Source organism: Myxocyprinus asiaticus, chromosome 40 (assembly GCF_019703515.2).
Source record: "Myxocyprinus asiaticus isolate MX2 ecotype Aquarium Trade chromosome 40, UBuf_Myxa_2, whole genome shotgun sequence".
In the NCBI taxonomy this organism is placed as follows: domain Eukaryota; kingdom Metazoa; phylum Chordata; class Actinopteri; order Cypriniformes; family Catostomidae; genus Myxocyprinus; species Myxocyprinus asiaticus.
Genome location: NC_059383.1, coordinates 18546143 through 18564611, shown reverse-complemented (window position 1 = coordinate 18564611; position 18469 = coordinate 18546143). Strand labels below are relative to the sequence as shown.

Genomic DNA, 18469 nt, shown 5'->3' with positions numbered 1-18469 from the left:
GCCCGGGGCATGCGTCGTGCACAATGAATAAGCGTGCATTGCTCCACACAATCAGTTTGTGTTAAGATGTTCAGAGTCAAGCGAGTACCTCCTGAAAATGTATATATGTGAATGTTAGCCACAGAAAGTGGGGGAAAACATTGAAGTTTTGCCTATTGTACAAAAGTGCCTGGGTTTGTTCCCAGCAGGCAGCAGATGTCCTAACCCTGCCCCCACCCTAATCCAAGCCTGAGTAGCCTGCCAGGAACAACTCGGGACACCTTTCTGTTATTGCGTGAAGTTTAAGGAAGTAAAAAAAAAAATGGATACTACGTTAATTGCTTTAATTTTTTTTTATGTGTTAAACAAAAAACAAATCTCAGAAATTAATTTCCCAGACCTGCTTTTTTATTCAAGATTATAGTGATCATGTTTTCTTCCGGTTGTTACCTTCATTTATATTGGATCTAATCAAATGTTTTTTTGTTTTGCCCTGTGTCTGTCTCTCTTCCTGTCTAAATTTTTGTGGCTTGCTTAGGTGAGTCTCCAGTGCCGTCTGTGTCCTCCGGGGCATCCTCACCTCTTTGCACATCCACGGTGACTCCTGCACTGGTCCAGGTGAAACCCAGTAGCTCCAACCAGCAGGACCGCAAAGTGCCCCCTCCCATTGGAACAGAGCGTCTGGCCCGCATCCGGCAAACTGTCTCTGTCAATCACACCATGCTGCCCACCAGCTACACACCACCAGTTGGACAGGGTGGCATCTGGTCTTTTGGAGTGGGCAGTGCCTCTGGTGAGTCTGCGGCTCAGACATTCTACCAGTCAGTATGTTACAAAATATGAAATATTTGTAGCAACAGTTGCAAATGCAGTGCCTGTTGTGATTGGTTTTGCTTAGGCAACCCACTTTGCTAAATGTGGTGATCTGGGAAAGGTAGTGGAGTTGGAAAATAAATAATTCTGTCTGCATTGTTCACAGAGACAATGTCAGGCTGGTCTCAGCCCCTGATGGGAGGGCCAGTGATGCATCAGCAGATGCAGGAGCAGTCTGCCTTCTCCCAGCACCAGGCTATGGAACGAGATGACACTGGGATTGTGGCTCCTTCTAACGCTTTCCACCAACCCCTGCCCACCAACTTCATGGATTTTCCAAAGGTGTGGTAGTAACTAATGAACACACATTCTTTTAGAATATAATTTCAATTTCAAAGGTTGTCTTAGTTTTTTTTCCCTTGTTTATCTAAAAACCTACATATAGATGGTCATTTTTAGTTCAGTTCAAAAACGGATTGGTATTCATTGTTTTTATTGATCAATGTCTAGGGGCTACCAATGTCAATGTACGGTGGCACGATGATCCCTCCTCACCCTCAGATGGCGGAGGGTCCTGGAGGCCCTCTATACAATGGTCTTCACACATCTGACCCTGCCTGGAATCCCATCCTAAAGGTTGTTCCCAACTCTGCTGAGAATTCAGACCCACAGCAGGTAATGGCTCTTTAGGAGGTCGCACACCAGACGCGTCTGGCGGATGATATGGCGCATTCTAAAATTCGAAACAACTGTTTTCAATGAAGGTTTCGCACACTGCCGCCATCATTTGGCGGCGCCAAGCTATTACTCCAGAGGCTACTCAAATTTCTGCCACGCCACGGAGCACAACTCGCATAGTTTCCGTTAAATTCGACCCAAATCATTATCAAAGGACATAGATTATCTACTCTAGCTTTGTTCATTCTCAAATAAGGGAAAAACCTTGGTAAATTTTGTGTGCACTGTCTGCAACCTGAACCGCATCAACGTGCACCGTGTTTGATACCTGTGCCGTATCCTAACCGTGACATGGCATGGCGCTTCTCATCCAGTGTGCGACCACCTTTAGTCAACCTCTGCTCCCACTAGAAGTGAAAGCAGACTATTTTGTGAGTTTATGCTCACCACTGAAACTGTTTGTTAATTGGAGCTCCTTTTGCTGTACTGTAACTCTTAATCCTTGTTGTTGCAGGTATGGCCAGGAACTTGGGCTCCACATGTGGGAAATGTGCATCTGAATCATGTCAACTAAACACAGTGATCGAGAGGCCTAGGAGCAGTAACAAGAAACATGTTAAAAAGAACAAGATAATTACTTAATTACTGAGACGTGGTATTAACCTAGATGTGTCCCCCCCAAAAAAAAGTTGTGAAATTTGAGACCTGGACACCCTCGATGTGCCTAACTAAAAAGAAAGAATCCAGTGTGGGATTTAATGTGTTTACCACGGTCTATGAACAAATCGATTGCCTGTTCAACAGGATACATTCTGAGTAGTATAGCCATTTTGACATACAAGCCCCACGTAAAAGTGTTTTTGGTCGGCAGGGCTCAATAGGACAGTGCGCTATTTATACTTGGCCAAGAACTAGATGATTGCATAAAGAATGAAATCAGACCTTTTAGAGTGGTAAATAACTGTATAATTGTTTACAAACTGAAAAAGGGTTAAAATGAGAGTAAATTTCATGTCGTATAGTGGCTCTACTTTATGTAGCCTGTATTAATGTGAAATATTTACCTTAATATTCAATAAAAGGTTGGAAATGTATCTGGTGTGTGTGAAAGTCACTTTGGTTGATACTGTGTGATACTGATAAGTTAAAAAGCACATTGCCAATACTGGAACTGGATAAAGACATGAAACCAAGTGCAGGGTGGTCACTACAAAGAAAATATGATGGGAAGTATGACATTTTCTGCAAGACCATTGAATTATGGTTCTCACATTATGAGATGTAGTATTAACACCCAAGAACAATTTGTTTTACCACATTATTACATAGCGCGCTGTCATATCGTGCTATTTATACCATGTCACACTGAAGCACTTCCAAGAACTGTTCGAACTTCGAAGAGTTAGCATTCTAGAAACTGGCTCTGAACACATGCTCCTTATCCAGGACCTCAGCGCTGCTTTGATGTGGGTGGGTACATCCTTCTGATTGGTAAGGTTTCGCTAGTTTGCAGCACGTGAGAAATCTCCTCCCTCCAGTATTCCAACATGTGTAGCGCACAGACACGCAGAGCAACAGCAGATCGTGTAAGAGCACATTTGAAGAGAGGCCTCAGCTTATTTCAACCGTTAGCAGAAAATATGTCAACCAGCTGCGAAGCTTCGTCGACCTGCCCGATACCAAGCCGCTGTATCCTTGAAAAGACCTGGTCGCATCTCCCAGACTGCTACAGTCAGACTCCAGGAGGAACAGTGTTTTCAACAACTCCCGGTGGTAAGGTGTAGACTTATATTTCTCTTGCATAAATTTTGTTTTAACCGTATGATATATTTTAGAAAAAGTTTCGCGAGTTTGTCACTTGTTCTTTCGAAATTCACGGTGTGTTTGGATGAGACGAGTTGAAATCGGTTGACGGCGCAGTCTGTAAGTTTTACCAACACCTTTGATGTGAACGACAGATCGTTTTAAAGGGGTTTTTGTAAATCTTGAACATATTTACAAACTATATCACGCAATATTAAGAGTCATTATTGATCACTAGTTGAAGTTAACGTGGAGAAATTTGAATAGCTTTGTTTTTCTTCAGCAATGGCCACCTTTGATACTGTTGATTTAAAATAAAACTCTAATCCCCCCCCCCAATATGTACCAAAATACCAAATGTCGTCTTAGCAATAGCTAATTTCATAGCTAGCATTTTATGTATCCTAAATAAAAAATACACAAGGCACTTGTTGCACAATCTGACAAAATATCTGCTTTATTGGAAGTGGCATATACACATTTTCTCGACGTGACATTCCCTTTATTTTTCATTGTTTGATTCACACATCACATATTGTACTGTATATCGTATAAAGCAGGTGTTTTCAAACTTTTTGATACCAAGGACCCCCAAATATGATCCCTTTGCATGGACCCCCTTCCAAAAAACAAAGGCAACTAGAAATTTGAATCTATAAAAAGACCCATTTCACTGAGAATTTTTTTGTTGTAAATGTTATATATTAAATAAAACATGTTTGTATTTCAAAATAATTTGCATTGTACTAAATCCAAAACACATTCAGTTTAAATCAAATATCTGGGAATCTTTTACTGTACTAAATTGACAGTGTGTCTTTCATAGAATAAAATAATCACTATTAATCTAATTATTTCAGACCATTCTTCAGAGAGAATGAAACGGGAATAATGTCTAAAAAATAAAATGTTAAACATTTTATAAATTCCCCCAACATTTTCCGCAGACCCATGGAGGTACCGGGACTCCAGTTTTGAAAGCCCCTTATATTAAGCATGCTCTTCAGAAACACTGTTGTCTCCTTGGTAAACAAGTACACTAATATTTAACAGTGTCCTACATTTCCCATGTCTCGAGTATGCATTTCATGAGGAGGCTGTGTCATATTGTGAAACTAATCATTTTTGGCATATCACTTAAGTATTGAAAATCTTGGATAGTGATATCCAAGAGCTGCTGCTTAATGATATTCTTATTTGACTCCGAGATCAGTAAGAACATAATTTTTTTAGGAACCACGGCAATGTCGCTCAATTTCCCTGCTTCATGGGGTTCTTGGGTTACTACTGGACATCTAAACAGGAGCACCTTGCTTTTGAGATTTCTCACCTTTGTATTTGGACAGCACCCCCTCATCAGCTCTTTACCCGATTTTTATTGCTCGGAGATGAGCAAAACCACTCCACATCTCCATTAGTGACAAGACGTTTTTCTGTATTCTTGGCTTGAACAGATCTCAAAAACACAACAAAGTCCTTTTGAAGAAAATAATGCTTTGAACTTTTGTGAAGTTCTGAGGGTGAACTGTTAGAGCTGATACTGATATTTGCCCTGCAGGGACGCGGATCATCTATGATCGAAAGTTTCTCTTGGAATGTCGAAATTCGCCTATTGCACGCACCCCACCCTGCTGCCTCCCCCACATTCCAGGGGTCACCATACCTTCAGTGCAACCCCAGAGTAAGCCAACAGAGCAGGACTATGACAGCAAGGATCTCTCTGGTAAGAGACTCATGTCTACTCTCATATTCAAACTTATGTTCCTTCTATTTTTGTTTTTTGATTTTTGGTCTTCCACTTGCCCTAAGCAACAACCATATCTGATTTCTCTCAGCTCAGTGATGTGTGTGTGTGTGACTGTCGCACTTGAAAACCATTTTCGATTTCTAAATCGGCAGTCTCAAGCAAAACCTGAGTAACATCAAGTTCTTAATTGATTGCATCCCCTCCTGTGTGCCACAAGCACTTATACATTTGACTGACATGTTATGATTGTCTAGTAGAATGCAATGTGTGCGAGAGAAAATTTGATATGTGAATTTATAATAGTAGATGTCAAGATTTGAATAGTTTTTTTTTTTTTTATTTTAATTATCACACTAAGGTTCATAACATTGAAGCCAATCTAGGCTCATGGTCACGCTTCAGTGTGACTGAAGACACTTCATGAGAAAAGCAAACAAATGTGCATCTGACCTGCTCTGCGTTGGCAAGCCTGATTTCCCTATCAGTGGAATATACACACAGTGTGTACCGTGTTTCATGTGAAACGCATATCAGAGATCACACAACCCTTTGAACCATCTAACTTTCCCTCTTTTTCTCTCTCCTCAGTTGATGATAGCCTGTTTATGATGGATATGTGATTGATGTCTCCAGCTCCTGTGGAAAAATGGACCGTTTCAGCCTTTTCTACGAGTGCTCATAATCTGGGGAAAGAAAACACCAGCTGTGGATTCTTTTGTTATTACTTCCATGATTTTTATTTTTTATTTTTACCTTGAGTAATGAAATGCTCAGAGCAGGTAGCTCTGTTGTGGGAAGGATTTTGAGTTTGGTGGAAGTTAAGGTGAAAACTTTGCAAGTAGTAGCCTCTGCTGGTTTGAGGTTTAATTTCAGCAGCTGCAATTCAGTACTTTCTCGTCTTACAACCATTATGAAGGTTACTGTATGTTGTCTACATTTTAATTTGTGGATAGTTGAAATGCAGCTCTGTTTTTGTAATGGGACTTAACAGACTAAAAGAGTCTGGACCCTATGAGGCACGTTTAAAGTCATAAGCCAGAAATCAACAGTTGTACTGTTTGCTGTTTATACTCTGGATGTTATATGACCATTTGTAATAAAACTAGAACAAAAAGAAAATGTTACTCTTGCACTTGCCTATTTTTATGTGTTTAAAATGACATTGCATGGTGTGAGGTTTTATGGTAGTGGTGGGTCACCACCTGGAAGGGAAATTAGCAACTGCCTCTAACCAAAGTGGCTGATGATTTTGTATTATCAACTACCCACTGTGTCGGGCTTTTTGCTTTTTTTTTTGTTTTTTTGTCTTTTAAAGAAGTCTCAATGTGAAAGAGATAACGGCAGTAAGAATGCAATACTTTGTGCATTTATTCAATTTCACATCGAGTAATTTTATATATAAGAAATTGAAAAATAAAAGGGTGCTTCAACTTTGGATATGCTTGGCACTGTAGAGTTCGAGAAAGTAAATCTTAAAATTTTTTTTTTTTTTACACTTGTTTACTAGTTAATGTCCAACAGTGTAGGTACAAGTTTAACAGGAGATTGTCATTTCTTGTAATTATTTCTGAAATTCCGCCATGCGTAAAATCCTGTACTGTTTAAAAGAATTCTGTGGTGGAAATAACGGTGATGGAAATGATTTTTTGACTGATGTAAAAAAAAAAATTTTTTTAAGAAAAAGGTCACCTTTTTTTGACTTGCTAAGACAAATTTCATAGCTAACATTTGATGTATCCTAAATACACACAATTAAGTAATATTTTCACACTTTTTGTGTAATTTGGCAAAACGGCCATTAATATCTTTCTGCTCAACTGTGATATTTAGCTTGAACGACTTTTTCTTCAAACATATTTCATTTCAAGCATGCTATTCACTGACACATTTGTTGACTGTTAACAAATACACTAACTTGTGAAAAAAAAGTGTTGGGCTCAAAATTGTTAGGTGTGCTGGAAATGACACCGCAACTGTGTGACAGTTGCAATTTTCAAAGAAACTGATGCACAAAAAAATATTGGATGTATTTGGTTAAATTATAATTTTGTTTTAAAAACATAAAAATTTGCATTTTTATAATGGATTTGCATAGTTTAATATTGAAAGTCTTTGTCTGGGACAAGGCTAAAACAAAATATTTACATAAAAGGCATTCGTAAAGTAACAAATATAAATTAAGACATGGCAAAAAACTTCTACGGCCTTGTTCAGACTGCCACTATTTTTTTATTATTATTATTTTTTTTTTTTTTTTTTTTTTTTGCATATCCAGATTGTATCCAGATGAGTTTTTGATAGTCTGGACAGCAAAAAAACACAATCTGATTTTTCCGAATCTGATTCAAACCACATCGGGAGGTGATTTCAAATACGACTGAAATCTGATTTTTTTCAGATGCATCTCAGTCTGGACGCTCTGGCTGCTCAAATCGGATTTCAAATGGTCTTTTGCGTCTCTCTTAACGCGACACCCAAAGATGACGTCAAAAATAGGTGACTGCGGCACGGAACATCACAATATTTACCAGTCTCCTCCATCGCTGAGTTTTTCTTGTGAGACGGAGGAGTTCTGCACCGCGACTGGACAGGGCGCTTATTTGGAAAGCGAAGATGATGCATCTCCATTTTTCCCGCATCTGTTTTGAAAGCATCGTCACGTGGGTACGCCTACGTCGTTACCAGAGCAACCCATTCAGATAGGTTGGTTATGTCTGAACGCGCAAATCTGATTTGATCACTTGCCATTAATAATGCGGACAGTCTGCCTGAAAAGATCTGATTTGAGAAAAAATCCGATTTGCCTGCAGTCTGAACATAGTCTAAGTCAGTTTTAATGTGGCTGATTTAACAAGAAGAAAAAGTTAAAATAAAACACTTGAGAGAAAAATGAAGCCACACTCAGCTTCTGTTTATGCATTGCAGCCTATGTCATGTTAGTAATTTTACACCACTGGGCCTATGCAGTTCATGGTGATAATGCAATGATATTTTTCAATGTTTGATTTTAAGGAAGTTTTTGTATACTTAAGTAAATTCAGTTGGTACAGTGTTGGGTCTTGATGCCCACCCTTCTGATCCCAGTGTTCTCAGCGGATCAGTGTAGTAGCAACAACAGAGTATGTCCTATCTTACGTCACCCAGGGCAAAGTACAATACAGCAGCTACTGAGAACCAGGACACTGTAGTCATGTGGGAAAGACTTTTATTAACACTCAGTGGAACACAATCAGTTAATTAGGACACCTTAGCATCACTGTAATGTGGTCAGCCTTTCAGCCTCTCTCTTTTCTGTCAGGAGTATTTTTGTTTGTGATATGATACCAGAACTGTGCCTTTCTTACTTTTTCATTTAACCTAATTTTGGATAAAGCAGAATAGTTTTAGAAATGTACATGACACAGAAAAAAAAATGCATGTTCCCATGAAAGATCATTAACTGTAATGAGGATGTAAGAAAGTATTTCCTTGGGACTATAATGAGCTCATGGGACCCATTACATATGACAACTACTTACACTCCAGACCTCACCTATTCAAACATGTTTTCATTTGCACTGCTGATCAACTCTTAGCCCTTAGATTTTTATCATCTCTGTCTTTCCACCTGCGATTCAGAAAGTCCTAAGCATGTACTCAATAGAGGTCAATTTGGCCACACACACACTGTCCTGTTCTGAAAATGCCATTCTGTCAATACTGAGAAAAATGAAATGGCATTAGGGCAGTGCACATCTGTTCTGTCCCTGAACGATGACCAGCACTGGCCAGTCCTTCTCACAGTAGCTTGTTATTCATGCATTCATCATGTGTGGTCGCTCACAAATGTGTCAGAGAATGATCCTTAGATGATTGTTTTTCCTTTTAAATATTTTCTGCAATTATTATGAAGGCTCTGAATTTCTAGAAAGCAGGTTTTGTAAATGTATTCTTTATATTAGGTACAAATTGAAATTGCTTCTATATTAATAAATGCCTCTGAAATATTGACTCGTTAAAAATTTAATTCTTCCAATGCATTGTTAGTTTTGAGTTGGATCATTTGGTTTTTAGATACATTTTCATTTTGGATATGGATGTGGGCCAGTGCCAGTTTGGTTAAAGCAGAGTGATGTGAACTTGCATGATGTCAGAAAGATGTAGTGCCTTTGATACAGACAAAAAACACCTGCTGTTTTGTTTAACACCCTCCTTATCCTTATCACATTCTTCTCATCCTTGAACTTGAGACTCCAACTCACAACTGGCATCCTGTCATGCTTACAGCAGCTGGTGTCAATTTTCTCATCTTTTGGAGCTTTACACTGATCAGCCACAACATTAAAGCCACCTGCCTAATATTGTGTAGGTCCCCCTCATGCCACCAAAACAGCGCCAACCCAATTCTTCTCACCACAATTGTACAGAGCGGTTATCTGAGTTACCGTAAACTTTGTCAGTTCAAACCAGTCTGGTCATTCTCTGTTGACTTCTCTCATCAACAAGGCATTGCCATCTGCAGAACTGCCGCTGACTGGATGGTTTTTTGTTTTTGGCACCATTCTGAGTAAATTCTAGAGATTGTTGTGCATGAAAATCCCAGGAGATCAGCAGTTACAGAAATACTCAAGCCAGCCCATCTGGCACCAACAATCATGCCACGGTCCAAATCAGTGAGATCAAATTTTTTCCCCATTCTGATGGTTGATGTGAACATTAACTGAAGCTTCTGACCCATATCTGCTTGATTTTATCTGCTGCACTGCTGCCACAGGATTGGCTGATTAGATAATCGCATGGATGATTGTTGGTGCCATATGGGCTGATTTGAGTATTTCTGTAACTGCTGTTACAATATTAGGGTCCATCTGTTTTTGATGACTCCATAGTGATTAGTCAATTGGTTGATGACACGGCATTATTTTTAAAGAATATTGATCAGGTTCCAAAAGCTCTCCAAATTATTAATAATTTTTCCAATGCCTCTGGCTTATGTCTTAATCTGAGTAAAAGTGAAATAATGACTTTGAAAGAATCTCATTTTACAGCAATTTGTGGTATACCAATTAAATCTAGGATTAAATATCTAGGGATTACAATTACCTTCTCCATCTGGCAATCTGATGGACGAGTCTGGGTTTGGCGGTTGCCAGGAGAATGGTACTTGTCTGACTGCATTGTGCCAACTGTGAAGTTTGGTGGAAGGGGGATTATGGTGTGGGGTTGTTTCTCAGGAGCTGGGCTTGGCCCCTTAGTTCCAGTGAAAGGAACTCTGAATGCTTCAGCATACCAAGAGATTTTGGACAATTCCATGCTCCCAACTTTGTGGGAACAGTTTGGGGATGGCCCCTTCCTGTTCCAACATGACTGCGCACCAGTGCACAAAGCAAGGTCCATAAAGACATGGATGAGTGAGTTTGGTGTGGAAGAACTTGACTGGCCTGCACAGAGTCCTGACCTCAACCCGATAGAGCATCTTTGGGATGAATTAGAGCGAAGACTGCGAGCCAGGCCTTCTCGTCCAACATCAGTGTCTGACCTCACAAATGCGCTTCTGGAAGAATGGTCAAAAATTCCCATAAACACACTCCTAAACCTTGTGGAAAGCCTTCCCAGAAGAGTTGAAGCTGTTATAGCTGCAAAGGGTGGGCCGACGTCATATTAAACCCTATGGATTAAGAAAGGGATGTCACTTAAGTTCATATGCGTCTAAAGGCAGATGAGTGAATACTTTTGGCAGTATAGTGTATATGCTGGTTTCTTGATCGTAGTACAATATATGACATACAATAGTGCAACATAACTGCAGTGCAACAGTAAACTGTCTGGTATAGTTCGGTAGTATGTTGCTGTATGTGTGTATCGGTATGCTATGTTAGCTGATCAGTAGTTTTAGTTTAGTCTCAAAAAAAAAAGTTTGCAGTAAAACAATCATAACTGTGTAATATTAATTATGCTACCTCATCTGTCAGCATGATGCCGGTGAATCACATTGTCTCATTGTATGTTACGTCATTGTTTTGGCCGAAGGGTTTCTGAATCTTACATACTGCACCTTTAAATTGTACAAAAAATGCTAAACACAAATATTTGATTAGTGATATTTGACTCTTTTGTACCAAGGAATTTCTTACGAATGAGAAATTTCTGATATATGTTGCTTTGTAAACATTTTGCAAGAAGGATGTGATTCAAAGGGGAACGAGCTCATTAGGAATGTTGTGCACACTATTTTCAAAACCTTCAATCTCTGTGTGATGATAGTTTGTTGGATAATGTGTCACAATAACATTATTTTCCAACAAGGATGGGATTCAAACCCAGGCATGTAGTGCACAATGGATTAGCAGTCCATCGCCTTAACCACTCAGCCACCTTGTCATAAAATTAATGTAAGTAATACAGATGGTTTTTCAAGCAAAACTATAAATATAAAGGACATTTGGTGCATCAGTTCTTTGTGCCCAAGAGGTCAGCCCTTCTTGTCACTCTCTTTGTGTACATGCAGTGGAAAAACAACATTCATGGCGTGGATTCTCCTTGCTTCTCCTGTTCAATAGCTGCAGAAAAAAAAGGGTTTTCACACAAGATGTCAGACCTTGAGGAGTTTTAAATGAATTAAGTGAAATTTTAAGCAATTTCTTTCTCCAGAGAGAAATAAGTGAATGTTGAGTACAAAAAAGGGGATGTTAGGAAATATAGGCCATTAACCTCAGTCACAATTCACTTTCATTCCATTTTTCCCCCTCTTCATACAGTGTAAGTGAATGGTGACTGAGACTGTTATTTTGCCTAACATCAAGTCATACGGTTTGGAACAACATGAGGGTGAGTAAACAATAAAATAATTTACATTTTTGGGTGAACAATCCCTCGATCTGACAAAAAGCAATGCACTGAGTATAAAATAATCACAAAAGACATCCTTCGCTATGTTTCAGGATCAAAACTCACTTTTTTTTAATTGGCAAAGGGTTCTTCTCTTGGATGTCGGAGTTTAGTTTTATCAAAGGTTGTGATTTCTTCAGCCATTTTTAGGACTGCAGACACAAAATTACAAGTTTAATATATCTATTACTTACACAGATTAATTTATTTATGAGTTCAAACAGCTCATCCTGTATATAAGAATCCGACATAAACAAAATAGGTTTTACGTTAACAAGCGCAAACACAACACAAATGAACCAGAATATAATTTTACTGTGTTCAACTATGAACTTTCATTTTGTGGAAAAATGTTTGATTTTGGTGAAAAATTGCCTAGCTGATCATGTCTAGCCATGTATTCTGTATAATCATTGCCTGTCTGAGTCAGAAAACTGTTGGCCATCCTTTCTCTGTCTGGGAACTGGGAATGTCTTGTCTCTGCTTTTGTTGTGTGAACTGTTTCTCTGGATAATTTCCCTTCTTCTAACTTAAAATCTCCATACATATTTTTCCCCAAATCTTTCTCTGAAAATAAGCATAAAGAACACAAACCTTGTTCTAAATTCATATAGATGATTGAAGTGTAAAAATGGAAACAGTCTTACCGTGATGTACTCTATGGACACAGGAGTTGAATGGGAAGTGTCTGTCTCTTTGTTTGTAGATGAAACAGCAGGGTCTGCATTATTTGCGTGTATGCTATGATGAGGAGGGGGCTGCACAGCTTGTCCACAGGGCAATTTGAATGGCCAACCCCCCTACTTTTCTTTGTTTTTCTTTCACACTCACATAGCATGAAATATTCATAAACTTGAAAGGGACGGGGTAGGTTTTATGTGTAAACCTGCTGATCTTGCAAAAGTGTACCAAATCTTGTCCAGTTAGGGTAATGAGAGCCAGTTATGTGAGAATAAGGGAGTGGAACACATTAGCTAGACATCTGAGAATTTTAGAAGAGTCAGAAATAAAATTGAACATGTTGTCACTTTTAAAGGTGGAAAATGCTATGTAAATAATCCATGAAGATGTACTTTATGTATACATTTTACAGTTTGTAATCCAAGATGATTTTTAATGGGTGTATGAAGTCAGTTCCCCTCAAGTTCACACTGTCCTAGCAAATTAACCACAGGTGCAGCTCCTCACACTCACTATGGACTTGTTCCACTAACATTTGACATCCAGAAAGTGTCCAGATAAGTTTTGTCTTAATTTTGAACAGTATATCTTTTGATTAATTAACCTAACAAACGTTTTTGTAAAAAGTTTTGCTTGAAAGTTGTTTGTACTATCTTTCCTTACAATAAATGTCACTTTATTTGATATTTTGTTTTTTCATGCAAGATGTTCATACGTTTTAAAGTGTGGCTTTAAAGGGATAGTTCACCCCAAATTAAAATTCTCTTATCATTTTACTCACCCTCATGCCATCCCAGATGTGTATGACTTACTTTCTTCTGCTGAACACAAGAAGATTTGAAGCTCCAAAAATCACATAAAGGTATCTTAAAAGTAATACATATGACTCCAGTGGTTTAATCTAGAGATCTTTTCGGGTCCTAAGACCTGTACCCGACCTGAATTGACCCGAATCACTTCTTACCCGAACCCAACGTGCATAAATAAATACAAAATAAAGAAAAGAAAAACCCGACCCGAGACAGACCCGATAAAATTAGACTGGAGTCCAGTCCAACCTGATGTAATTTTTTTTTCTAACCCGACTGGACCTGAATGTAAAAGGCAGTGATGTCTGCACAGTCTGCATGCACCAGTATGGATTGTCAGAGAAGAGAGAAATAGTGAGATAATAATGTTGTTATAGAATTATTTAATATGTATTTGTTTTAAATAATAAACAAAATGAATAATGGAAATTTCGGGAATTCGGGTCTCATCGGGTCCATTCGGTAAAAGCAAATTTATTTAAAATTACCTGATTTTAATAGACAGAGGCTACTAATATCAGTCTCGACCCTTGTCCGAACCTGCACGGTCTGGGGTCGGACTTCGGGTTTTCGGATCCAAGTGGACCCGTGAAGATTTCTAGATTAATTAATGTCTTATGAAGCGATATGAAAGGTGTGGGTCAATACAGGTCAATATTTAAGTCGTTTTTTACTATAAATTCTCCTCCCTGCCGAGTAAGTGGCGATATGCACAAATAATGTGAATTGTCAAAAAAAAAAAAAAAAAAAAAAAAGAATGGGAAAGTGATAGTAAAAAAAAAAAAAAAAAGGATTAAATATTGATCTGTTTCTCAACCACACTTATCATATCGCTTCAGAAGACATGGATTAAACCACTGGAGTCGTATTACTTTTAAGCTGCCTTTATGTGCTTTTGGGAGCTTCAAAGTTCTGGTCAGAAAGTCATACAGATTTAGTATGGCATGAGGGTGAGTAAATGATAAGAGAATTTTCATCTTTGGGTGAACTATTCTTTTAAGTGTTCAAATACTTTTTGGTGCTATTGTACATACATGTACTACTAAAATAAAGTAATTCACTCAATCTTCAGATCTTTATGACCTCGTTACATGTACATTTCCTTTGAATATCTGAAACAGACATTCTCTGAGACAGAGGATGTCTCGTCTTGCATGACTCTGAACAAGTGGGCAAGCATATGGTTTAGTGTGTACCAACTGCTTCAGACCATAGAATGGTGTGCGCCCTGGCTCAGCTGGTATGTTCCTATACACAGAGCCTAAAACACCAGACATGTGCCTCACAGCAGCTGTGTCTGAGCTACTCCATATGGAAAAGAAGTGACTAGTAATCTATAAGTACTACGCAGCTGTTCCTGCTCTGCTGGCCAAGAGACAGACCTCTGGCTTTTCAGAAGGTGTAGAGATCACATCTGTGAACACTAGTCCATCTCTTTTTGCATCATTGAGCACATTTACATGCACACCTGTATGCTGATAACTATAGAGGTGTTCAGGCTGTATTCAAAAAATTAAGAAGAGAATTAAAATTTTTGAGCCATGGGTTCCCTCGGGATTTTCCTATGGGATTTTCCTATATTCTCCTTCCGTATAATGGCAGTTTTAGAATTCTAAATAAAATAATGTCAGTGGTAAACATTATGATACTTGGACATTTTGTTTTAAAACATAAATTATACACAATCAGTCCCCAAATGTGAATTCTGAAGCTCTTGTGTTTTTAAATTATTATTATTATTTTAAGTATGTTGCTAACAAATTACTAAATATGAACTACGACAGTTGTCTTTTCATCAGGCATGTCCACTCATATGCTTGTGGTAGTTGTAGTCCTAATTTAGCAACTTTGTTAGCAACTTACATTACTTTGTGGGGGCCCCTGAGCTGCCGCTTCTAGCGCTTATAGCTGGAAACGGCCCTGAAAGCGTCCAACTATATTCAAGTAATGTTTGCCACAGACCTTATTTTACACATTAATTGACAAACACCATTATAAAAACCTAAAGGAAATTCCAGAGGGAACCCATGGTGAATTAGCTTTTTAAGATTGTTAACAGCTCTATTAAAATCAGCTTATTCAAAAGATCGGATGACACAAGAAAATTACGTAATAGGTGATTTGAAACAATGGTGTTATTTTCTGCATGCACACAACACTTGCGTGCATTGGATAAGCTGGTTAGGATGCAGGTAAAGGTGTTTACATGCTGTAAGACATTGGGGTAAAATCTACATTTGCCGATCGGTTTACGCTTAAACCGCTTGTGACCTTACTCATAATTCTGTATTTCAAATAGACAATATTTCCAATATTCACATTTATAAAATACATATTTTATTTCCTTATTTATTTTGATGATTTGTATATGATTTTCCTGCTTTTGATTTTATAATACTTGACTGGCTATCATCACAAGAATCTATTCATTCCGAATATTTCAACATAAATTTCTACACAGTTATTCATACTCACCACCAGATGGATCCAGTGTCTTAGAAATAGGGCCTACAGTGCAAGGTCGACAGTGCTAAACTATGCACAAGCACCTTGAATACATTTTCCCAGGAATAAAGCATTAGGAATAGTGGATAGAATTTAAAGGGATAGTTCACCTAAAAATAAGAATTTCTGTTGTCATATACTCACCATTGTGTTGTTCCAACCTGTATGTTGATGTTGCACCCCCCCCCCCACAATGAAAATGAATGGTGACTGAGGCTTACAGTCCTTAACAATCTGTCTAACATCTATATTTGTGTTCCACTTAAGAAAGAAATTAATACGGGTTTGGAACATTGTGAGAGTTTTGGGTGAAATATCCCTTTTTAAATCCCTTTCTTGAAATTTGAAACAACGAGATCCTTGGCCATTTCTGATTCAAAGCACACACAATCTATATTTCTCTTAGATGTCTACTATTTAAAAAGACCAATTCTGAGAACTTGTATGTTTGTTGAGGAAGTATAATTTGTTTGGTGTTACTCAGGGTGTGCATTAAATAGCCGTGCTCCGATTCTTTTCTGTGCTCCTTTCACATCAGGGGTGTTATTGACTGTTTCTGGAATAGAGCCAATTAGTTCAACATGTTTTGGTTTAAAAAAAACAAAAAACAAGTTTGGATGAATCCCTTGGGAAACATATCCTATGAGAAGTGTGAGAGAGTTCCAGCCAGCCAGTAGGGGGAGACGAGGTGGCTGAGTGGTTAAGGTGATGGACTGCTAATCCATTGTGCATGTGTTCTTAAACTATCCTCGTCGATTTGTAATTAGTAATTATGGACTGAAGATTGCTCAGCTTTTCACAGATGTCATTCCAAAACACTGGAAGTCTTAAGTTTGCAGATTCAAAATGATGCAAATCACTCCTACTTTATCAACACTGAACATGTGAACATAGACTACATTACCAAACATATGTGGACACCCAAACACCACTCATGCTTGTTGAACAGTAAATTTTTTTCACCATGAGAATAAATATTGAGTTGGTCCTCCCAGCTTCCACTCATCTGGGAAGACTTTCCACTACAGTAGATGTTGAAACATGGCTGTAGGGATTCGCTCCCATTCAGACACAAGAGCATCAGTGAGGTCTGGCACTTAGTGTACCAATTTATTCCAAAGGTGAGGTTCAGGTCTGGGCTTTGTGCAACCCAGTCAAGTTTTTCCACACCAGACTCAGCAAACCATTTCACTACTGACATCTTATGACAGTGCCATGTTGAAAGTCACTGAAATAGTTGGTACATCTACTGAAAATAATTGTCTAAGGAAATTGCATGGCTGTATGCTGGATTTTATGCACCAGTTAGTAATGGGTATAGCAGAAATAGCCAAACCTGTTATTTAGAAGTGGGTGTCCACATACTGTTTTGACCATATAGGGTACTGTACTTACCACAAAGAAACAGCAGTCCTAATTTATTAACTATAATGTGCTTTTTAGACAGTCAATCCAACAGCTAATTATTGAATAACAGCAACCTCATTGATTTGCCCTTTTGTCACAAGAGGAGAATGGAAATGAGTGTTGTTTATTCATAACCTCTGAGTAACCCAAGGAAAGGCCCAGGGCTACTTTAAGAGATTTGTGCAAATCTCACAATTGCAGAAAAATTACCCTGCACCATTTTGTCTCCTTCTCTCTGCCACTCTATTTCAAGCAGACTGCACTCTACATGCCACAGCTGTGCTCAGCAGAGCAAGGCAATGTTCCCCCTTTTCAAAGTCCACTTCCCATACCTGCCTCCATCCCTGCACCTCTTAGCTAACACTTCATCCATTCAACATCAACCATCGTCATTGAGAGGGTTGTCTGTAGTGCCTCTTAAAAGGCAGTCACATATAAAATGTGCTTAGAATGGATTTATATCCACAAACCTCCAAGAGCAGGGAAGATATAGAACAACACTGTACTGTAGGTCCATGAAATGTATTTGTCTAACGTAGCAAACACCTGCTCTGTGATGTGTTGGAGCAGCTGCAGGATAGAGGCTATACACCTGTAATCAGATGGTTTATGATTAAAATCCCAGTTGGGGTATCTATTCATCCATTCAGTCAGGGTTGGTTTTAAAGTAATTGCTCATCATTTGACCACTGTTGTTGAGAATGACACTTAATCCTATAGTTACAGTGGAGTTGCTCTAATATGGCCATACAGTCCCCATGGTTGTTTGTAAACAGAGGCTGTGTCCCAAATGATGCACTATACACTATGCACTCTGCCAACTAGTGTATGAATGTTAAAAGTGTAGGACTGACCCAAATGGAACACTAAACACTTTTTTACTACACCGAAGCACTCACTGTTTTTCAGTTGACGAAAGTGATGTTTCAAAAGCATGCAATGTATTGCCACTAGCTTTAGCTCACTGCTGACCAAATAAATCTATGTATTCAAACAGCAGACAAGGTACTGTAATTTTTATTCATGTTGTACAGTGTCACTCAGTGTTATGAAATACTCATGACCTTGTACCGCCTAAACACCTCAAACAGTCAACAGGTATGAATCGCAATGCGTTCTGCTGCTTATACTAATCTAGGGCAGCGTTGACGTGCGAGTCAGTCTGAGCCAAAAAGCTTAG

General features: G+C 38.6%; 2 protein-coding genes and 1 non-coding gene across 3 annotated transcripts in view; 2 read left to right on the top strand and 1 right to left on the bottom strand.

Annotated features, from left to right (window-relative positions):
• Positions 1–2564, top strand: part of ankhd1 (ankyrin repeat and KH domain containing 1) — a 67293-nt gene extending 64729 nt beyond the window's left edge. The window contains 4 exon segments of the mRNA XM_051680282.1: positions 518–772; positions 959–1134; positions 1303–1467; positions 1985–2564. Coding sequence (XP_051536242.1) covers positions 518–772; positions 959–1134; positions 1303–1467; positions 1985–2044 — 656 coding nt within the window. The 3' untranslated portion in view covers positions 2045–2564.
• A 116-nt stretch (positions 2565–2680) lies between these two features.
• LOC127430488 (eukaryotic translation initiation factor 4E-binding protein 3-like) lies at positions 2681–6151 on the top strand. The gene is made up of 3 exons (XM_051680292.1): positions 2681–3243; positions 4832–4996; positions 5609–6151. The coding sequence occupies exons 1-3, from the start codon at positions 3018–3020 to the stop codon at positions 5638–5640; spliced, it is 423 nt and encodes a 140-aa protein (XP_051536252.1). The 5' UTR covers positions 2681–3017; the 3' UTR covers positions 5641–6151.
• Positions 6152–11298: 5147 nt separating this feature from the next.
• trnas-gcu (transfer RNA serine (anticodon GCU)) lies at positions 11299–11380 on the bottom strand. The gene has a single exon. It is a non-coding gene; the product is annotated as a tRNA-Ser (tRNA).
• Positions 11381–18469: the final 7089 nt, after the last annotated feature.

What these genes read in the sequence shown, in the direction of transcription:
- LOC127430488 (XM_051680292.1), top strand. Translation starts at nt 3,018, where the DNA reads ATGTGTAGCGCACAGACACGCAGAGCAACAGCAGATCGTGTAAGAGCA. An exon ending in GTTTTCAACAACTCCCGGTG is followed by an intron (nt 3,244 to 4,831) that starts GTAAGGTGTAGA and finishes TTTGCCCTGCAG; the next exon opens with GGACGCGGATCATCTATGAT. An exon ending in TGACAGCAAGGATCTCTCTG is followed by an intron (nt 4,997 to 5,608) that starts GTAAGAGACTCA and finishes CTCTCTCCTCAG; the next exon opens with TTGATGATAGCCTGTTTATG.